This window comes from Nematolebias whitei, chromosome 13 (genome assembly GCF_014905685.2).
Source record: "Nematolebias whitei isolate Nwh7 chromosome 13, NemWhi1, whole genome shotgun sequence".
Classification (NCBI taxonomy): domain Eukaryota; kingdom Metazoa; phylum Chordata; class Actinopteri; order Cyprinodontiformes; family Rivulidae; genus Nematolebias; species Nematolebias whitei.
The window spans coordinates 489,690-512,893 of NC_056510.1; the positions used below are offsets into that span (position 1 = coordinate 489,690).

General features: G+C 43.8%; 1 protein-coding gene across 1 annotated transcript in view; it reads left to right on the forward strand.

Annotated features, from left to right (window-relative positions):
* The first annotated feature begins 12,696 nt into the window (after nt 1–12,696).
* The window catches only part of LOC119419741 (contactin-associated protein-like 5), a 354,615-nt gene continuing 344,107 nt past the window's right edge, over nt 12,697–23,204 (forward strand). Inside the window, exon 1 of the mRNA XM_037687124.1 lies at nt 12,697–12,808. Coding sequence (XP_037543052.1) covers nt 12,697–12,808 — 112 coding nt within the window. The remainder of the gene's footprint in view (nt 12,809–23,204) is intronic.

The following is a 23,204-nucleotide window of genomic DNA, read 5'->3' on the forward strand; positions in this document are numbered from 1 at the left end:
TCTATCTATCTATCTATCTATCTATCTATCTATCTATCTATCTATCTGTCTATCTGTCTATCTATCTGTCTGTTTGTCTGTCTGTCTGTCTGTCTGTCTGTCTGTCTGTCTGTCTGTCTGTCTGTGAGTTTCATTGAGGTGTGTTGAAGCAGGGACACAGGACAATGGGACAGGAGGTTTCATTAAGGTGTGTTGAAGCAGGGACACAGGACAGTGGGACAGGAGGACCAGGGTTTGGGACCTATGGTTTACATGTTTATCCACATATATTATTTAGCTGGTGTATCTAGTTTAGCTTATTACTCTGAATAAAATCTAAACAAGTTTCATTCAATCACACAGATACAAAAATAGTAGAGAGAGGTCTAAAATCTCAGGAAGCTGAAAAAACACCACCTACAAAATATCAAATAATTTATATAAGTTTTAATCACTGTTCATCATATAAACACCAATACTAACACATATATTATTATCAGTTCAATTCAGTTTATTTCTATAGCTCCAAGTCACAACAGAAGTCATCTTACCTCCACATCAATCTGGTTTCAGGAAACAATACAGCACAACCGCTGCTTCACTGAAGGTTCTTAATGACGTTGTTGAAGCACTGGATGCTAAGGATTATTGTGCTGCACTTTTCTTAGACCTGTCTAAAGCTTTTGATACAGTGGATCATAACATCTTGTGTCATAAGCTCTCAGAAACTGGTTTCTCAGAACACACCTTTGGTTGGTTCTCTAACTATCTCTCAGACCGAAGGCAATGTGTTCAACATAATGGTACTTCCTCCAGTTATTTAACAGTCAACAATGGTGTAGCACAAGGCTCAGTCTTAGGACCCACCCTCTTTACAAGCTACATATATAACATAGGTAAAAACATCCCTAATGCTTCCATATATTTCTATGCTGATGACACAGTTGTTTATTGTCAAGCTAAAACTGTTGCTAAGGCTTTCCAGCTTTTGAAATCTGCATTCAACTACATCCAGATTGATTTGTTCCGCCTCTAACTTGTCTTAAATGCCGACAAAACCAAAGGGATGCTTTTTTCAAATAGAAAGTTGGTCCCAGCAGTTCTTCATCCGATTTTATCCTCAAATGGTGTCCCGATAGTTTGTTGATTCCTATAAATATTTGGGTATTTTGGTCGACTCACATCTCTTTTTTAAGCTCCATGTGGAAAACTTGTAAAGAAACTGAAAGTTAAACTGGGTTTCTTTTTCAGAAACAGATCATGTCTAACCCTGAGTGCTAGGAAATGCCTTGTATCTGTGACTTTCCTTTCCTCCATTGATTACAGTGACATTATTTACATGAACGCTCCTACAAGAAACCTGTAGATGTTGGATGCTGTCTATCATGGTGCACTAAGATTCATAACTGGCTGTGATTATCGTACCCACCACTGCACCCTGTATTCACTGGTTAACTGGACATCATTAACTTCACGCAGACTCTCCCACTGGTACATTTTCATCTTAAAATCACTTCTTGGTCTGCTGCCTTCATACATCTCCTCCTACATGTCCCTGCGTGACTGCAGCTACGGCGTGCACTCTCAGGAAATTATTACCTGCAGTGTTCCCTCAATGAGGACTGAACTAGGCAAAAGGACCTTCTCTTACTCCGCTCCTGTTTCCTGGAATAACTTACAAAAACAATTGAAGCTCTCAACCATGACCTCTCTATGTGGGTTTAAGAATCTGTTGGACTCCTGGCAGAGACCAATGCAGACATGTTCCTGTTATTAGTTTTCTAAATTCGCCTTAGAATCTAACCTTAGAATCTCGCCTTAGAATGTAGCCATTTTTTTGTTACCTTTTTTCTTTTAGCGATCCTATTTGTAAAAAAAAGCCCAAAAAACTTCAGTATGACTTTTTATAACTGTTTATTGTTGTCATTAGGCCCGAGCAGCGAAGCGCTGCGAATGCCTATTGTAATTGTGCTGTTTATTATTATTAGGCACGAGCAGCTAAGCGCTTCGAAGGCCTATTGTAATTGTGCTGTTTATTCCAAAAAAGTTCAGTCTGGTCCTCTGGACATCCAAAAAACAAACAAAAAAAAAACAAAGCAAAAAAATGTAGAAAAGTTTCGTCTCTCATCCGAGAGACTTCCTCAGTCTGAGGTGCTATATTCAGCTCAGTCTCTTAAATAGCACCTTCTCAGAGTGGATCAACCAGTTTTGCTGCTGACAACCAAAACCAGCTGATTACATGCTCAAGAAGGGCCATCAGCCTAACAATGTATCATTAGCACACTGATGGCTGTTTACTATTCACAAAGAGCTGAGTGATAATAGCAATCACAGCATTGTAAGAGGGGGACAATTGAACACGTAGGCCTTCACCCCTGTTTAACGATGGACGATTTATTTCATAAAGATGGCCTCCTTTACTCCTCTCTCAAACCATTGTTCCTCTCTGTCCAGGATGTGCACATCTTCATCCCTGAAAGAGTGACCGCTGGGCTGGAGATAAGTGTAGACCGCAGAGTCCTGGCCTGATGATGTTGATCTTCTGTGCTGGGCCATCCTTTTGGCCAGTGGCTGTTTTGTTTCCCCGATGTAAGACTGATCAGAGCCCTCCTGACAATGAACAGCATACACAACATTACTCTGTTTGTGCCGGGGGACTGGATCTTTGGGATGAACCAGTCTTTGCCGTAATGTATTTTGGGGTTTAAAAGCCACTGGCACGTTATGTTTAGAAAATAAACGTCTCAGTTTCTCTGATACTCCCTCAACATATGGAATGACCACTGGTCTGGGTCTGGGTTCCTCCTTTTCACCTGTTGGCTGACTGGAGTCCTGTTTGGGTTTCTTCTCTGCTTTCAAGAAGGCCCAGTTAGGATATCCACATTGCTCTAGAGCCTGTCTTGTGTGGGATTTCTCCTTCTGCCTGGCTCCTGAGCTAGTGGGGACGCTGTCTGCTCTGTGATACAGAGTCCTGATGACTCCTAACTTGTGCTCCAAAGGGTGATGGGAGTCAAACTGCAAATACTGGTCTGTGTGGGTGGGTTTGTGGTACACCTCAGTTTGCAAAAGTCCTCTATCAGAAACTGAGACCTCACAGTCCAAGAAAGCCAACTTGCCATTTTTTTCATCTTCTCGTGTGAACTTGATGTATTTATCCACAGAGTTGATGTGGTCAGTAAAATGTTGGACTTCCTGAGATTTGATTTTAACCCAGGTGTCGTCAACATACCTGAACCAATGACTTGGTGGTGTCCCTGAAAAGGACGTCAAGGCTCTCTTTTCTACCTCCTTCATTTACAGGTTGGCAACAATAGGAGAAACTGGAGACCCCATAGCACACCCATGTTTCTGCCTATAATATTGCTCCCCATATGTGAAGTAGGTTGACTGCAGGCACAGTTTCAAGAGTTGACACAGTTGTTCTGTGGAAAGTGTGGTCCTGCTGCTCAGAGTGGTGTCTGATTTTAATTTTAAACTGACCACCTCTACTGCATCATCAACAGGAATGCACATAAAGAGTGATGTGACATCAAAAGAGACCATTGTTTCATCAGTCTCCATGATGACATCCCTCACCTTGTCCACAAAGTCCATGGTGTTCTGTATGTGGTGTTCTGAGCTGCCAACTAAAGGGATGAGTACAGACGCCAGATATTTGGAAACATTGTAAGTGACAGAGTTAATCATACTAACAATTGGTCTTAAAGGTACACCTTGTTTGTGGATTTTAGGTAAACCATACAGACTAGGTGTGGCCTCCCCTGGGTACAGTCTGTGGTACAGAAAACGGTCAATAGCCTTGTCCTGCTCCAAAATTTTCAGGCAATCGATTAACTTTTTCTTGTAACCACTTCTTGGATCTCTTTTCAGAGGTTCATAAGTGTTTAAGTCACTAAGGAGTGTCATAACTTTCTCATGATGGTCTTTCTGGTTCAAAATCACTGTGCACCTTCCTTTGTCTGCTGGGAGAATGATGATGTTTTTGTCCTTGCTAAGAGTGGTGAGTGCATCCCTCTCCTCTCTACTGATGTTGGAAGGTGGTGGTTTGGCATTGCTGAGGCAGGCTGAAACTTTGACTCTGAGCTGTTCTGCTTCAGCCTCTTTAATTTTGTTGTTGCGGATGGCTGACTCAGTAGCTGTGATCACAGCTACTGAGTCAGTCTGTTCACAGAGGGCTGAGTGATACTAGCAATCTCTGATTGCTAGTATCACTCAGCCTTCTGAGAACAGTAAACAGCCATCAGTGTGCTAATGATCCATTGTTAGGCTGATGATCCTTCTTGAGCATGTGATCAGCTGGTTTTGGCTGTCAGCAGCAAAACTGGTTGATCCACTCTGTGACGGTACTATTTAAGAGACTGAGCTGAATACAGCACCACAGACTGAGGAAGTCTCTCGGACGAGAGACGAAACGTTTCTACATTTTTTTGTTGATTTGCTTTGTTTTGTTTTTTTTGAATGTCCAGAGGACCAGATTTAACTTTTTTAGATTTGACTCAAGTGCACCCCCATGATACTCCAACAGTTATATCTCAGTGAATTATTATCCTATCTGAACCAGATTTTGTAACATATGACTCAAGTGCACACCTTCTCATACTGATATGGGCGGATAGCGATTGCAAAGTTAAGGCATATGCGCCCCCTGGTGGACGCGTGCAGGAATGGCATGAGAGCTTTCGTGACTGCGACTGGGAGGCATTGTTGGAGCGCCCACGGTCACGACTGATGTCAAAAGTTCAGCGAATGCGCACTCCAGTCAAAGGGCGCGTGATGGGAGCGTGAGCGTTCGCGATGGCGACCGGGCTTAGTCACTGGAGCCCCGCGGTTGCCATAAGGCCAGAGCGGCGCTTTGCTGCGAGGGCCTTCAATGCTGCATGCTGCTTTAATTGTTATTATTATTGTTGTCGCTGTTGTCCATTGTTGTCATCATTCTTTGTTGAAATCAGGTCTCCCTTGTAAATGAGTCCTCGAGATTCAATGGGATTTATCTGTCTAAATAAAGGTTGAATGAATCTCAGGGCACTGAACAGCAACATTCATATATAAAATAATATTTTGGCATTATTTATCTGAGAAGCAGACTGCTTTGAATTTAACTCCATCACAGAACTTTCATCTTGAGCAAACATGAAGGTGATAGTGGAAAGGAAAAACTCTCTCATGAGGAAGAAACCTTTAGCAGAACCAGGCTCAGGACAAGTAGCCATCTGCTTCGACTAGCTGGGTTTGGTAGGAACAGATAGACAATGGCAGGTCAAGAATCACATGTTAAGATAGAAATAGTATCAAAGGAAAACTAATAATAATATTAATTTTTTTTAAAAGCACCCTTCATGACACCCAAGGACACTTTACAGTAAGAACAAAGATCAACAGGAGTAAATTACATAAAGAATAAAAAATACATAAAGAATATAAAATACATACAGAATATAAAATGCATAAAAAATATAAAATACATACAGCAAAGTTAAGGATAAGCGAGTCTAAAGAGATGTGTTTTCAGAGGAGTCTTGAATATAGAAAGAGAGGTGGTGTTTCTTAAGTCAGGGGGTAGAGAGTTCCAGAGATGAAGAGCAGAGCAGCTGAAGGCCCTGGTCCCCATGGTGGAGAGGCGGGCAGAGGGTACATGGAGGTGTAGTGAAGAGGAGGATCTGAGAGAGCGAGAGGGGATGGAGATGTGTAAGAGGTCAGATGGATACGGAGGGGCAAGGTTGTGGATAGCTTTGAAAGTGAGAATAAGAATTTTGAAGACGATGCGTGATTTAACAGGGAGCCAGTGGAGCTGCTGCTGCTATGAGGAGGTTTGAGTTATGACACGGGCAGCTGAGTTCTAGACCAATTGCAGCTTCTGGAGAGATTTGTTGGGGAGGCCATAAAGAAGGGAGTTGCAGTAGTCAATCCGAGAAGTCACAAGACTGTGAACAAGGATGGCTTAGGAGCGGTGTGTGAAAGTAGGGCGGAGACGGTTAATATTTCGGAGATGGAAATAGGCAGACCGAGTGACATTGTTGATGTGTGAAATGAAGGAGAGAGTGGTGTCGAGGATGACACCAAGACTCTTGACCTGAGGCGAGGGGGATAGCAGAGAGTTGTTAAGGGGGATGAGAAGATTTTCTGATTTTGAAAGAGAGTTTTTTGGTACCGACAAGAATGATTTCTGTTTTGTTACTGTTCAGTTGTAGGAAATTGTTAGAAAACCAGTGATTTAGCTCGTTGAGACAGTCGGTGAGGATGGAGGGTGGGTGGGTGGAGTTTGGTTTTCTTGACAAGTAGAGCTGTGTGTCATCAGCATAACAGTGAAAATGGACACCAAATTTACGGAAGATGTGACCTAGAGGAAGGAGGTAAATGATGAAGAGGAGGGGTCCGAGGACAGAGCCTTGGGGGACACCCGTGGAGATGGGGGAAGACTGGGAATGAAAGGATTTGAGCTGAATGAATTGAGTGCGTTCAGAGAGATAAGATTTGAACCAGTCTAAAGGAGTATCTGAGATGCCAATGGAGGTTAGTCTGTTGAGGAGGATAGAATGACAGATTGTGTTGAAGGCAGAACTTAGATCCAGTAAAATGAGGATAGACAGAAGAGCAGAGTTAGCAGCAAGAAGAAGGTCATTAGTTATTTTTATTAGAGCTGTTTCAGTGCTATGGTGCGGGTGAAAACCAGATTGAAACTCTTCATACATGTTATTGTTGGATAGGTGAGAGTGAAGTTGACTAGCAATGGCTTTTTCAAGAACTTTGGAAATAAAGGGCAGATTAGGGATTGGGCGAAAATTACTGATTTTGGTAAAGTCAAGACCTGGTTTCTTGATGATGGAGGTGATGGCCGCAGATTTGAAAGTTGTGGGAACAATGCCAGAGGTTAGGGTGGAGTGGATGATGTTAGTGATGATGGGAAGCAGAGACAGGAGACAGGATTTAACAAGAACTATTCAATTTTAACAATTCATTTTAGGAAATGAGGTCAATTTGTCTTCTAGTAGTCTAAGCCTATAGCATAATAACAAGCCATGCCATACCAATTTATTTATAGAGCATATAAAGCAGCAACAAGGCCAACCATATTGCTGTACAATAGAAACAAACAAGCACAGTGGACAGGAAAACATAAAATAAAAATATAGATACAAATAGCATCAGAAAAAACTAAATGGCCAACACAACAGACAGGATCAGAACAAATCACACCATGTCAAAGACAAGGGAATAAAAGTGGGTTTTCAGACGAGACTTCAAAACTGTGAGTGTGGGAGCCTGCCTGACACACAGTGGCATCTCATTCCACAGTCTAGGACCTACAACAAAGAAAGCCCTGTCACCTCTGAGCTTGCGACGGGTTTCTAGAACTGAAAGGAGCATCTGGTCTACTGACCTCAGAGAACGCAGTTGGACATATGGCTGTAGAAGAGCAGTGAGACAAGATGGGTCAGAACTGTTCAGTGATTTAAAAACCATCCATCCATCCATTTTCTTCCGCTTATCTGGGGTCGGGTCGCAGGGGTAGCAGCCTAAGAAGGGAGGCCCAGACTTCCCTCTCCCTAGCCACTTGGGCCAGCTCTTCTGGGGGAATCCCGAGGCATTCCCAGGCCAGCCGAGAAACAGTCCCTCTAGCGTGTCCTGGGTCTTCCTCTGGGCCTCCTTCCGGTGGGACGTGTCCGGAACACCTCACCAGGGAGGTGTCCAGAAGGCATCCTAAACAGATGCCCAAGCCACCTCAACTGGCTCCTCTCGACATGGAGAAGCAGGGGCTCTACTCTGAGTCTCTCCCAGATGATCGAGCTTCTCACCATATCTCTAAGGGAGAGCCCAGACACCCTGCGGAGAAAACTCATTTCGGCCGCTTGTATCTGAGATCTCATTTTTCTGTCAAATCCCAAAGCTCGTGACCATAGATAAGGGTAGGAATGTAGATCGATCGGTAAATTGAGAGCTTCGCCTTATGACTCAGCTCTCTCTTCACCACGACAGACCTGTAAAGCACCTGCTTCACTGCTGATGCTGCACCTATCTGCGTATCAATCTCACGTTCCATTTTTCTCTCATTCGTGAACAAGACCCCAAGATACTTAAACTCCTCCACTTGGGGTAGGACCTCCTCCCTGACCTGGAGAGGGCACTCTACCCTTTTCCGGCTCAAGACAATGGCCTCAGATTTGGAGGAACTGATCTTCATCCCGGCCGCGTCGCATTTGGCTGCGAACCACTCCAGCGAAAGCTGTAGATCATGATCTGATGAAGCCAATAAGACCACATCATCTGCAAAAAGCAGAGACGCAATCCTAAGGCCACCAAAACAGATCCCCTCAACTGCTTTGCTGCGCCTAACCCCCTCAGGGTTCCCCGAGGGACGCGGTCGAACGCCTTCTCCAAGTCCACAAAGCACATGTAGACCGGTTGGGCAAACTCCCACGCACCCTCCAGGACCCTGCTGAGAGTGTAGAGCTGGTCCAGTGTTCCATAGCCAGGACGAAAACCGCACTGCTCCTGCTGAATCCGAGGTTCGACTATCCGACGGACCCTCCTCTCCAGAATCCCCGAGTAGACCTTACCAGGGAGGCTTAAGAGCGTGATTCCCCTATAGTTGGAACACACTCTACGGTCCCCCTTTTTGAATAGGGGGACCACAACCCTGGTCTGCCAATCCAGGGGAACTGCCCCCGATGTCCACAAAATATTGTAGAGTCGCATAAGCCAACACAACCCTATTACATCCAGAGCCTTAAGGAACTCCGTGCGAATCTCATCCACCCCTGGGGCTCTGCCACCGATGAGCTTTTTAACCACCTCGGTGACCTCAGCACCAGAGATTGGAGGGCCTGACCCAGAGTCCCCAGGCTCCGCTTCCTCAGTGGAAGACATGCCGGTGGGATTGAGGAGGTCTTGAAAGTATTCCTCCCACCGACCCACAACATCCCGAGTTGAGGTCAGCAGCACACCGCTCCCACTATAAACAGTGTTGGTGGCGTACCGCTTCCCCCCCCTGAGATGCCGGATGGTGGACCAGAATCGCCCCGAAGACGTGCAGAAGTATTCTCCATGGCCTCTCTGAACTCCTCCCATGCCAGAGTTTTTGCCTCAGCGACCACCTGAGCTGCATGTCACCTGGACTGCCGGTACCCATCAGCTGCTTCCGGGGTCCCACAGCCAAAAAGGCCAATAGAACTCCTTCTTCAGCCTGACAGCATCCCTCACCGACGGTGTCCACCATCGCGTTCGAGGGTTTCTGCCGCGACAGGCACCGACAACCTTGCGGCCGCAGCTCAAGTAAGCCGCCTTGACAATAGAGGCACAAAACATGGTCCACTCGGACTCAATGTCCCCCACCTCCCTCGGAACATGTTCGAAGTTCTCTCGGAGGTAGAAGTTAACACTCCGTCTCACAGGAGACTCTGCCAGACGTTCCCAGCAAACCCTCACAATACATTTGGGTCTGCCAGGTCTGACCGGCATCCTTCCCCACCATCGGAGCCAACTCACCACCAGGTAGTGATCATAGGACAGCTCTGCCCCTCTCTTCACCCGAGTGTCCAAGATATGCGGCCGCAGATCAGATGAGACGATGACAAAGTCGATCATTGAACTGCGGCCTAGGGTGTCCTGGTGCCAAGAGCACATATGGACACCCTTATGCTTGAACATGGTGTTCGTTATAGACAATCCATGACGAGCACAGAAGTCCAACAACAGAACACCACTCGGTTTCAGATCAGGGGGGCCGTTCCTCCCAACCACACCCCGCCAGGTCTCACTGTCATTGCCCACATGAGCATTGAAGTCCCCTAGCAGAACAAAGGAGTCCCTAGGAGGTGCACTTTCCAGTACCCCCTCGAAGGACTCCAGAAAGGGTGGATAATCTGAACTGCCATTTGGTGCATATGCACAAACGACAGTCAGAACCCATCCCCCCACACGTAGGCGGAGGGAGGCCACCCTCTCATTTATCGGGGTGAACCCCAACACACAGGCACCAATTTGGGGGGCAATAAGTATGCCCACTCCTGCTCGGCGCCTCTCACCAGGGGCAACTCCAGAGTAGAAGAGTATCCAGCCTCTCTCAAGGAAACTGGTTCCAGAGCCAGAGCCATGCGTAGAGGTGAGTCTGACTATTTCTAGCCGGAACCTCTCAGCCTCACACACCAGCTCAGGCTCCTTCCCCACCAGTGAGGTGACATTCCACGTCCCAATAGCCAGCTTATGTAGCCAAGGATCAGACCACCATGGTCCCCGTCCTCGGCCACCACCCATCCCACATTGCACCCAACCCCTTTGGCCCCTCCCACAGGTGGTGAGCCCATGGGAAGGGGGACCCACGTCTCCTCTTCGTGCTGTGCCCGGCCGAGCTCCATGGGTAAAAGCCCGGCCACCAGGCGCTCACCCGCGTGACCCACCTCCAGGCCTTGCTCCAGAGTGGGGCCCCGGTGACCCACGTCCGGGCAAGGGAACATTAGGTCCGTTTGTTTTTCTCATCAAAGGGGTTTTTGGGTTGCACTTTGTCTGGTCCCTCACCTAGGACCTGTCTGCCATGGTTGACCCTACTAGGGGCGTAAAGCCCCTGACAGCATAGCTCCTAGGTTCATTGGGACGTTCAAACCCCTCCACCATGGTAAGGTGGCAGCCCATGGAGGGGCTTTAAAAATTGATTAGACTCATGTATCATACTCATGTATGATTTAAAAACATACATGAGTATTTTGAACTGGATCCAAAGGTGAATGGGTAGCCAGAGCAGGGAGGCCAAAACTGGTGTAATGTGCTCTCTATGGCCTGTACCAGTTAAAAATGAGGCTGCAGCATTTTGGACCAGTTGTAGACGTGCAATGTAGGACTTATTGATTCCAAACAGAAGCACATTGTAGTAATCGAGCCTGGATGCTATGAATGCATGGATCAATGTCTCAAGATTCTTTTTGGACAGTATGGGCTTCAGCTTAGACAGCCACCTCAGCTAAAAAATAAAAAAAAAAACAGGATTAACAATCCTGTTTTTGTGACTGTTAAGTTTCAAGGAGGGGTCCATTATCACTCCCAAATTAGTGACTCTTTTTTTCTCTAATAGAACTAGAGAGAAAAGATCAATGCAGTGGTTCATGAATGTGCCATTGGGATGGAACAAGATGACTTCAGACTTCTTCTTGTCGAAACTTAAGAAGTTCAAAGCCATTCAGTCCCGGATGTCAGTCAGGCAGTCAAGAAGAGGTTAAATAGAGCGTGTGCCTCTGTGCCTCAGGGGGAAGTAAATTTGACAGTCATCGATGTAAAAATGAAAGGGAATGTTGTGATTGCAGAAAATATCACCTAGTGGCAGCAGATATAAAGAAAAGAGAAGGAGACCGAGGAAGGGGACCGAGGAAGGGGACCGAGGAAGGGGACCAAGGAAGGGGACCGAGGAAGGGGACCGAGGAAGGACCCCTGGGGTACCCCCCACTTAAGCACTGCCAATGCTGATCTGAAATCTTTGATTCTGACACAAAAGGTTCTGTCAGAGAGCTAGGACCTAAACCATTTGAGGTTTGACCCTGTGATGCCCACCCACTGCTCTAGCCTAGAAATGAGGATCCCATGGTTGATGGTGTCAAAGGCAGATGTAAGGTCCAATAGGACAAGCAACACAGAATCACCTGCATCAGTGGGTAGGAAAATGTCATTAAAAACCTTCAGTAGAGCAGTTTCAGTGCTGTGGAGATTTTTGAAGCCAGACTGGAATAACTGCGGGATGGCATGATCTTTCAAGAAGCACTTCAACTGAGACTCAACTATTCTTTCCAGCAGTTTAGAACCAACCCTAACTCTAGGATTTGTCAAAAAGGAACGTTAAGACCAGTCTTAACATTATGTCAGCCTTACAGACAGAATCTGGAAGTTGGTTCCACAAGATAGGAACATGATAACTGAAAGATCTTCCTTCCATTCTGTTTTTGGAAACTCTAGGAAACATGAGTAAGCCAGCAGTTTAAGAGCAAAGTGCTCTGTTAGGAAAATATAGAACAATAATATCTGTAATATAAGATGGGGCTAGGTTGTTGAGGGCTTTGCAGGTTAGAAGTAAGATTTTTAATTAAATTCTGGACTTGACAGGGTGTAAGAGTACCACTGCCTGCAGCTCCTCATCCATCGCTAATTGTCAACAGCTGTTGGCCATCAACCTGATGAGGATCACCTACTACATAAGGCTGCAGTCCAGGATTACTCTTTGCTGGAGCATTGACCATCTAATGGTATTTGTGCCTCCGTCCTGTAAGTTTATATGAAGTAAATCTACTTACCAATCTCTTCTTATCTCCAGTGTTCCTGTCTCCTTGGTCCTGGTTCCCCTGGTCCTGCCCTGGTTCTCCTCGTGCCTGGCCTCGTTTCTCCTCGTGCCTTGCCAACCACCAGCTGCCAGCCTTTCTCATTCTGTGGGATCATTGGCCTTGTCCCCCTCTGGAGCTCACCCAAGGATTTGGAGTTGGACCCAAAGACATTTTTAAATCTGTAAGAGAGAAAACATCAGCACATTAATATTGCCTGTTCACCTGATGACCTCCTCTGACCATCTCCCTCCTTTTCCAGGAGCTGCAGAGAAACAACTGTCTATTATCACTGTAAATAATAAGCACTGTTACTTTTGTACCCACCTGTGTCTCTCTCGTTCTGGGTCTCATACTACTCTGGATTTCTCAAGTTGTAACAGAAATGCTCCAGCCAACTAAGAGCCAAAATGAGACCAGGAGCATGCAGGCCCTCATTAGGGCTCAGGTGGAGCAGATCAACAAATTGGAGGAAATGCTGCAGCAGGTTCTGACCCAACAGCGCTCCGCTCAGTCCAACATGCAGGAACTTAGCGGTATGGTCTTCTCTATTAAACAACAACTCCTACCTCCTTCTCCTCCAGCAGCTACCACCCAGTCAATCCCCAATTCCACTTGTGAATCTCCTGGGCTGGCTTCCCCTGCTCAACATTTAATTGTTAATCCTTCTGAGCTCTTGGCAGGAGACCCTGACCAATGTGGAGGTTTCCTACTCCAATGCAGACTCGCCTTTGAAGGGGCTCCATCTCTTTATGCTACAGACGCAGCTAAAATCATCTATTTTGTCAGTCAATTCAAAGGTAGTGCCCTCCGATGTGCCAACTCTTTTCTACTGTTCCATGATAATTCCTCTGTTCCCTATTTTTAAAGGAGTTTTGCAGGATTTTTTTTATCGCCCTCTGAATGCTTTGAATGCCTTAAAATGCCTACTAAGCCTACGTCAGGGCCGACATGCTGTTTCTGAGTACAAAGTACAAACACACATTTGTTTTGGGGACAGGCAGAACTTAATGACATCTACCTTGAGTCTGTGTTGGTCCAAACAGTTCTGAATGAAGGAGGGGAGGGGAAAAGCATCCGACCTCGGCAAGAGCAAGTGGTGAAGTGCTTAAAGCGTTCTTGCAAAAAAATTAAACATTTATGAAAGAAAACCAATTTACTGGTCTATCTTCTGTTTTTAAAGGATCTTTTAACCATTTTTAACAATGCAGATAAAGAAACAAGGGCAACTTATTTTTCTAATTTGATTGCTGTCCACTGACCACTACCTGGCAGTGAGTTGGCTCCAATGGTGGGGGAGGATGCCGGTCAGACCTGGTAGGCCTAAATGTATTGTGAGGGTCTGCTGGGAATGTCTGGCAGAGTCTTCCATGAAACAGAGCTTTAACTCCCACCTCCGGGAGAACTTCGAACATGTTCTGGGGGAGGTGGGGGATATAGAATCCAAGTGGTTTATGTTCCATGCCTCTATTGTCGAGGCTGCTTACTGGAACTGTGGCCACAAGGTTTTTGGTGCCTGTCGCAGCAGTAACCCTCAAACCTGGTGGTGGACACCGGCGGTGAGGGATGACTCTTTTGGCTTAGCTCAGCAGGTGAACGGCCCCACCCAAGAACACGGTCACACGCTGGACCTCATTTTAACACGCGATGTCTCTGTTTCTAATTTGAAAATCGGTGACAATGTTTTTTCAGATCACATGCCTGTATTGTTTGACCTCACCCCCCCTTGTCATACTGCTAAGACGTGCGTTCCTGCACGTACACGTTCCTTTAACCATTTCACTGCTGCTCGTTTTAATGAAGGTTTTAATTCTGAGAGGATCGAACAGTTCCCGGTGTCTCTTACCACTGAGGAGCTAACCTCTCAGTTCAACTCTGCCTGTTTAAATGTTCTGGACCGTGTTGCTCCCCTTAAAACCAGAAAAACGAAACTTAAATCAGAGCCTTGGCTGAATGACGTCACTCGAGCCGTTAGGCAGCAGTGTCGCAGAGCTGAACGAAGGTGGAGGAAGGACAGGCTGCAGGTTTCTTTTCAAATGTTAAGGGAGAGTTGGCGTCACTATCAGAAAACCGTTAAAGCTGCCAAATGTAAATTCTTCTCTGATTTAATTGTCTCCAACTCCCACAACCCCCGAGTTCTTTTCTCCACCCTGAACTCAGTTCTACACCTCAGTGAGCCTTCACCTCTGGAAGCCTCAACTGAACTGTGTGAAAACTTCCTCCATTTCTTTTTAGAAAAAGTGGCAAACACCCGGGCAATCATTTCTCCTCCAGCTCATGATCTGTCCATCCCATCTCAGTGTGTGGCTGTGTTTGACCACTTTGAGCCCATCTCTCTGTCCTCTCTGGAGCAGGTAATGTGCAGCATGAAGCCATCTGGTTCCCCCTTTGATGTGGTTCCCCCTAGACTACTAAAGGAAGTTTTTCCTACCCTGGGTCCTTTTATTCTCGCTATTCTGAATAGCAGTTTATCCTCAAGTGTGGTGCCAAAGACTTTTAAACATGCTGCTGTCCAGCCCCTCCTGAAAAAACCTAACCTTGACCCCTCAGTCATGTCCAACTTCCGGCCTGTCTCCAGACTCCCATTCACCTCTAAACTACTGGAAAAAATTGTGGAGTCTCAGTTGAAACAGTTTTTTGGGGATCACACTATCCTAGAGTTATTCCAATCTGGCTTCAAATCTCTCCATAGCACTGAAACTGCTCTACTGAAGATTTTTAATGACATTTTCATATCCACAGACGCAGGTGATTCTGTGCTGCTTGTCCTATTGGACCTTACATCTGCTTTTGACACCATCGACCACAAGATCCTCATTTCTAGACTGGAGCAGTGGGTGGGCATCACAGGGTCAGCCCTTAAATGGTTTGTGTCCTACCTCTCTGACAGAACCTTCTGTGTCAATATCAAAGATTTTAGTTCGGCATCGACAGCGCTCCAGTGGGGGGTACCACAGGGGTCCATCCTCGGTCCCCTTCTCTTTTCTTTGTACCTGCTGCCACTAGGTGCTATCTTCCGCAAACACAACATACCCTTTCATTTCTATGCCGATGATTGCCAAATTTACTTCCCCCTGAGGCACAGAGGCACACGCTCTATTCAGCCTCTTCTTGACTGCCTGGCTGACATCCGGGACTGGATGGCTTTAAACTTCTTAAGCTTCAATGAGAAGAAGTCTGAAGTCATGCTGTTCCATCCCAGTGGCTCACTCATGAACCATGACATTGACCTTTTCTCTCTAGCCCCGCTAGAGAAACAAAAGGTCACTAATCTGGGGGTGATAATGGACCCGTCCTTAAAACTCAACAGTCACGTAAACATGATGGTCAAATCCTGTTTTTTTCAGCTGAGACGGCTGTCTAAGCTGAAGCCTATACTCTCCAAAAAGAACCTTGAGACAGTGATCCACGCCTTCATAACATCTAGGCTTGATTACTGCAATTCACTTCTGTTTGGAATCAGTCAGTCCTCCATTGCTCGTCTACAACTGGTCCAAAATGCTGCAGCCCAATTTTTAACTGGTACAGGCTATAGAGAGCACATCATGGTGCTAACAAATTTGTTAGCACCATGAAGGCTTCCTCCTGCTCTCTGGTCATTTTATCAGCAGGCTTGTTTAAGAGTGTTTTTCAGTGCATTGGTCCCAGTGTATTGAACACAATAAATGCTTCTTTAGCTTCTGGACAGGTACCTGTTTGTCTAAAGAGTGCTGTCATCCACCCTCTCTTAAAAAAGGTTAATTTGGATTCTTCTTTGTTTAGCAGTTACAGACCAAAAACTTCCTTTTCTGGCAAATATTTTAGAGAAGGTTGTGGTCAAGCAGTTAACCACTGCTCGATCACCACCATATTCTGGACCACTTTCAGTCAGGGTTTCATAAATCCCACTCAACTGAAACAGCTCTTTAGAGTCTCAAATGATATTTTGTTATGTGACACAGGTAAATGTTCTGTGCTGCTCATGTTGGACCTGACACCAGCTTTTGACACTGTTGATAATCCGACCTTGTTGGATAGGCTTAGGAGTTGGGCTGGTATTTCAGGTTCTGCTTTGAAATGGTTGTCCTCTTACCAGTCCGATAGAGCAACCTCAGCTACATCTACGTACAGATACCATACCATACCATTTTATTTATAGAGCACTTAAAACAGCTACAAGGCCAACCAAAGTGCTGTACAGACAGAAGAATAGACAACACATGAAGCAATATACAAAATGAAGTAAATCAAAAATATAGACATAAAACGATGTAGATGAATATGATGACAAACCAGTGTGGAGCGTACAGGTTCAAAACACAGATCTGGTGTTGAAAGCTACTGAATAGTGAGTTTTTAAATGGGATTTGAAGACCGAGAGGGAGGGGGCCAGTCTGACAAGCAGACTCGTTCCAAAGTCTTGGTCCTGCTACAGAGAAGGCACTGTCACCTCTGCGTTTAAGACGAGTTCCTGGAACTGTGAGGAGCAATTGGTCCGCTGACCTCAGGGAACGTGGTGGGACATACAGTTGTAGCAGATTTGGGGGGGGCGGGGGGGGGGCAAAACTGTTCAGCGATTTGTAGACTGTGGATTTGTATCCCATTCCCGTCCTGTTCATTTTGGCATTCCACAGGGCTCAGTTTTTTCTGCCATTGCCGTTTCTGCTCCATGTGCTCCCTCTTGGTCTGACACTTTCATCCATTAAGATATCTCCCATCATCGTTTTGCTGATGAGATCCAGTTGTATATTTTTCTTCCAAATGAACTTTCAAAACACATTTTACTTAACTGTTTGAATTTGATTAAAAGCTGGATGACTGAAAGTTTTCTCCAGCTCAATAGAGAAAAAACTGAAGTAATCTTCTTTGCTCCAGAAAGAAAAGAAAAAAAAAAAAAACCCAACTGCAATGATAAAGCAAATCCTGGGGCCTTTTGGTCATTTTGTTAAATCCTCGGTTAGAAACCTTGGGATAACCCTTGACTCAGGTTTTACTCATGGAAACTCAAAGTCTCTGGTTCGTTCCTGTTTCTACCACCTGTGAAATATCGCCAAGCTTAGCCACATTGTTTTTCATCCAGAATTGGAAATGCTAATTCATGCTTTAGTTTTGTCTCGCCTGGATTTTTGTAATGCACTGTACACGTTTAACCAAAACCTCTCTATATTATGATTCCGGATACCCAGATAATATGAGACCCGGAACGACACAAAACTTGGGCTTAGACAAAGTGAATTGTGTTTATTTCTTTTTCAGTGGACAATATATACAGTTGGTCATCTGGAACCCCTGAGGAGGAAGGAGAAGTTCAGGTGGATTTGGTAGGTGGATAGGGCGTTGGCAAGAATTTGTTTGTTTGTTCTCCTTACAGTTTGGATGAGGCAGAGAGGCACCGTTGTAAATCCAAATGGTTCCAGAGATGTGTTTTCCAGGCAGATTGGGCAAGACAGGTAAGTGGCTGGAGGGCAAGACACAAAGAATGAGGCACAGGACCAAGGTGAACCAGGAAAGGACCCAAGGAGACAGGATGACTGCAAGCACAAAAAAACAAGATAAGTATCTCATCTATTTTCAATACAATATTTACTGGCCAGAGACATAAATACCAGGAATGGAATTAATGTCAGAACTTTTACATCAGTACTCCCCAATCAGGCCTTTGAGGTCCTGTGATCAAGACCTGCTGACTGTCCCCCAGAACAAACTGAAAACTAAAGGAGACCGAGCCTTTTTTTCTGTGGCACCAAGACTCTGGAACTCTTTTCCTCAAACTGTCAGTTCAGTGGACTCAGTGGCTTCAGCTAAAAACTCATCTTTTTAAATCTGCCTTTGCTTAAATTTGTTTTGTGCACTTTTTTATTTAGCTTGTCAAAGCACTGTGTGATTTTTTATCTTGAGAAGCGCTATATAAATAAAGTTTTACTTACTTACTTGTAGGGGTACATGAATCAACAGAGATAGGATTTTTCATTAGACTACCTACGGTACTGAAAAGGAACCTGGGGTGAATAAATGGTAAAAACTATGGCACTAAGTATTTTCCTGAACTGGACTGAGGTTTACTTTATTTTCTGCTGCAGTGCCACTCACAGAACTTCCTTCAGTCCTTCACAATAAGAGTTTGACATAAACACCATGTTGTGGAGCACGTTCACAAGACCTCTGAATCATCCCCATGAAGGTCATTGTTCTCACTCTGCAGATGAAACCTCTGAGTTTTTAAAGTTATTTACAGCTTTGCTTTGATGTGAAGCTGAACAAAATTATTTTGATTAAATACCTAAATCACTACAAAACAAACAACTCCTGCAGGTCTTTGCTCCAAGAAATACTCTTTTATTTCTCACAGTAAGAACTTTATGAGAGTTTTACTTTATGTTTTGGAAGATTTGTTATTCCAGATGTTCACTTCAGTCTTGAAACAAAAGCAACATCTTGAGTGTCTTTACTTCTTTCTGTCTTCTGTTCTGTAGAAGATCTGACCAGATCATGTGAGCTCAGAGCCTGACTGTGTTTCCTTCAGAAGGTCTATCAGTTTGATTTGATTCTTCAGTGATGACATGTTTATAGAGCAAAGTGTCAGCCATCAAATCTTACAGACAGGCCAGCCTCTGATTGTTCTCACATTTCTTTGTTGAAACCGTTTAAATCTTTCTGAACTTCATTTTGTTTGCCAGAGTTCATGAAAAAACAGGCCAGGAAATTCTTCTGGACCTAGCCGTGAAATTGATCTGGCATTTGGTCAAAGGCAGGCCAAGAGTTTGCTGATTAAAAGAGACGCTCCGTCCTTTCTCGTCACCTCAGGGCTCTGGACTAATGGCCATCACAGCAGCTTTTCTCCTCCATGCTTTCAGCCTTTATGACTCACAGGCGTCAACTTTAACTTTGTAAGCAACTCAGAGCAACTCGTCCATGATTATGATTCAGTGGCTGTGTCTCGCAGATCGATCGGGACAGCAGGATTATCGGCTGCACAATTGATGGAAGTTATGAATTATTAGGTGGATAGAAAAGTAATAATGGAAAACTGGGCGCTGAAGACGTGGAGCAGAAATGACCAATGACTGCAGAGCGGTGGAATAAAGCAGTCATCCAGGTGATTTATCAGGTGGAGGGAGGCCAAGGCTCCTGTAGTTCGAGCCAGTCAAGCCCAACCTTTTCACAACACTAGGCCTCTTACAGGACCTTCAGTCAGGGAAAACGTGCTCCACTTTACTTTGATGGATAGATTAACAGGTGCTGTCACGGTTGTATAAGTCTGCAGCTTCAGGTCCAGTTTTTAAAACCCACTGAAAACATTTAAACTGCCAGTTCTGTCAAAAACAGGTCCAGACAAATCTGTCTGACAGGATCAGGTTTTACACAGTCTGAAAATTTCATTTAGCTGATCTTCAGAACCACAATCACACTCCCACCCCCACACTGTGTTGTATTTTAAAGTTATCTCTGTGGGGGAAAAAACACTTTTTATCTGATGGACATGAACTTTGTTCACACGAGCATGTAAAGTACAAAACATGCTTTACTGCATTTTAACTGCAGAGCTGCCAGGTCATTCAATTTAGTTTACTTCTGTAGCAGGAGTCATCTCAGGGTGCTGAACAGAAACATTCACATTCATTATAAAAGACAATCAGGAAAGTTATCTCTCTAAGGAAGCAGCAGGCTGTGTTGAATCTTCACTTCATCACAGTCTCTCATCCTGAGCAAGAACAAAGGAGACAGTGGAAAGAAAAACTCCCTTTAACAGAAAGAAACCTCCAGCAGAACCAGGTTCAGGACAAGCGATCGTCTGCTTCGACTGGTTGGGTTTGAGAGGACAGGAAGGAGAAACAGACACAGAATGACAGGTCCAGGTGTGGTTTCTATAGTCCAGGTGTACTTTCTATAGTCCAGGTGTACTTTCTATAGGAGGAAAATCAAAAAAACATGTTAAGATAGAAATAATTACAAATACAGACTAGTAGAGTAGAGTAAGTAAAGACAGCAGCAGAGGGAGGAAATGTGGTCAGTTTGTCCTCCAACAGTCTAAGCCTATAGCAGCAGAACTAAGGGATAGCTCAGGAAACCCACGTTAACCCTAACTATAGGATTTATAAAAAAGGAAAGAATTAGGTCTAACCTTAAAAGTCCACAGAAACAAACTGTCTCAGGGGAGTCTCTGCACAGCCTGCACCTTGGGTCTGGTCTGGGTGGTAGACCTCAGGGTCTGGTCTGGTCTGGTATGGTAGACCCCTGCCTTTATTGCTCTTGTTCTGAGGTTCTGGTCTTGTGCCACCATAATTAGTGTCTGAATTGTCCTTCAGTCCAGTCCTCTTTAGCTGTCATGTCAAATGACAGTTTTGACTTTTCAACTGCACCTCGTTTTAACTTTTTTTTTTTTTTTTTACCAGATTAACTAATTTTAACTCGTTTTTCTTCAAACATTAGTTTGTGTTAGATGACGTAGTTCAGACAGAAGGGGCGATCTAACCTAAACTATGCTTTAGCTTCTTTGGTTCTGATTAGGTTCTTAATGCAGGTGTGCGGTCCTTTGTGACAATCAATCAGTGCATGGAGGAGAGTAGACGCACCGTGAGTAGCAGCTTCAATAAAACACTGTTTAGAATCATCCTTATGTGGTAAACAGTAGCGATGGTAGTATGAAACAAAAGCTTCAAAACATGCTTCGAACCCTGCAGTAAAATTACATCAGAGCACTACTTCAGAGCCTGTTTTGGTGCGGAAAAAGTCACGTGACACGTGACGTCCGAAACACAAACTGTTTTGTTATCGGAATTAATTTCTTGACTGGTTCATGGTCCAAACAGCTGATTCCCTGACACCGCCTCGTCTCGATTCTGACAGGTGACAGGTTGAGACAGTTTTGAATTGAGAGCGCTCAACACTATGAAACAGCTCTAAAATGTTTGCAATGTGTTGAAGAACAGGTGTGTTTCTGCTGTTAGTTGAAATTGAGTAATTATAAAGGAACCCGGAAAAGAGTCTGTTCTAACATGTGGGAACACTTCATTCTGCTCATCATAAGGTGGTTTTGGCATTTAAATGTCAAAAAAGTTATAGCAATGTTCAGCAGTGAAGATATTATCTAACCCATTTAAACCATGTATTTAATATAATTGCAGTAAAATGATGTATGTGATTTTAATAATCATATATCAGTATGGGCTAAAATTATTATTTTTATTTACATGAGTGTGTTTGTGCAGGTGCAGTGTTTGGTGTGTTTAACTGAACTGAAGCATCATGACACCTCCTCTGTGATCAGACGCTTCAGCTCCAAACATGGATATGCTGGAGACGTCATTTCATTGATATTTTTAAGAATGATAAAGACTCGGACTCTGCCACAGTTACACAAGCACAATACCATTGCAACATTTTTATTAAATCTCTTCAATGCACATTTATCAATCTTTATTCAAAAACATGTAAGAATAAATACATTTTCAAACCAGACAACATAGAAAGTTAATGAATTAAAAAAACTGTTTTTTACCACAGTAAAATAGTTTCTTTAACACTAGTCATTGGAGTTCTTGGTGTGTGCCACTAAAAACAAAATGCCTAATTTGACAGCAGCATTGTAAAATGCCACAAGAGGTCAGTGTAACTGAAGCTTCAACAAATTAACCTATTTTTGAAACAATTGGCCCAACTGGTTCAATGCTTCATAAAAGCTTAATTTGATCATCACTAGTAAACAGTGAAGTAGGTGGTTTTAGTGCAATCAGAGACATTTTTAGACCCTCTGTGGTTGTTTAGTGTCCACTGTGTCTGGTAGGAATTGAGTTGAGTTGACCTAATGCTGTTTTGAGATTCTTAATTTAGATTATGCATTTAGTCTTTCTATTTAATGAACTAAAGTGTATTATTTTGTAATCTTTGAATGAATCATGCATAATAAATATTACTTTTATTTCTCTGATCCTTAAATTTCATAGAATTTATAGTGATTTGTTCTGAGGAAAAATCATATTTTGGTGGCTAAAAAGAATTACTTGTAATTATTTATTTTATATGATTAAGTAATGTATAAATAAAATAAACATAAAATAAATAATAAATATTAGAACATTTAGAAGAAATATCCTAAATATTTGGAATAAATGAATAGAATAAATGGTCAAAATGCTTTAAAATGGTTGATTCATAGTTTATCATGTTACAAAACAGTGGCGCTCTAAAGTTTAAGTCTTTATGATTTTCCATATTTTTGCATCAAAATAACCTAAATTATCTTCAGAATTTCACACAAGTCCTTTGTAGATAAAGCGAACCCAGTTAAACAAATGTGACAAATGATTATACTTTGTAATTTGTTTATTTAGGAACATGATCCAAAATACAGTATCTGTTTGTGGTAAAAGTTTGTGAACCTCTAGGGTTATCATCAATTTAAGGTGATCAGGGGTGAGCGGGCACCCTGTTTGATTTAAAGAACAGGGATCTATCAAAGTGTGTTCTTCAGAAGAAGTTTGTGGAAGTGAATGATGGCAGGAACAAAGGTGGTTTCTGAAGACCTCAGAAGAAAAGAGTTGTTGATGCTCATCAATTCAGTTCAATTCATTTCTAAAGCTCCAAGTAACAACAGAAGTCGTCTCAGGCACTGGACAGCAACATTCACATATAAAATAATAATTGAACATTATTTATCTGAGGAGCAGCTTTGAGTTTAACTCCATCACTGAACTCTCATCTTGAACAAGCATGAAGGCGACAGTGGAAAGAAAAACTCCCTCATGAGGAAGAAACCTTTAGCAGAACCAGGATCAGGACAAGAGGACCATCTGCTTTGACCGGATGGGTTTGGTAGGAATAGATACACAATGGCAGGTCAAGAATCGCATGTTAAGATAGAAATAGTATCAAATGAAAACTATTCAATTTTAACCATTAATTTAAGTAAATAAGATCAATTTGTCCTCTAGTAGTCTAAGTCTATAGCAGCAT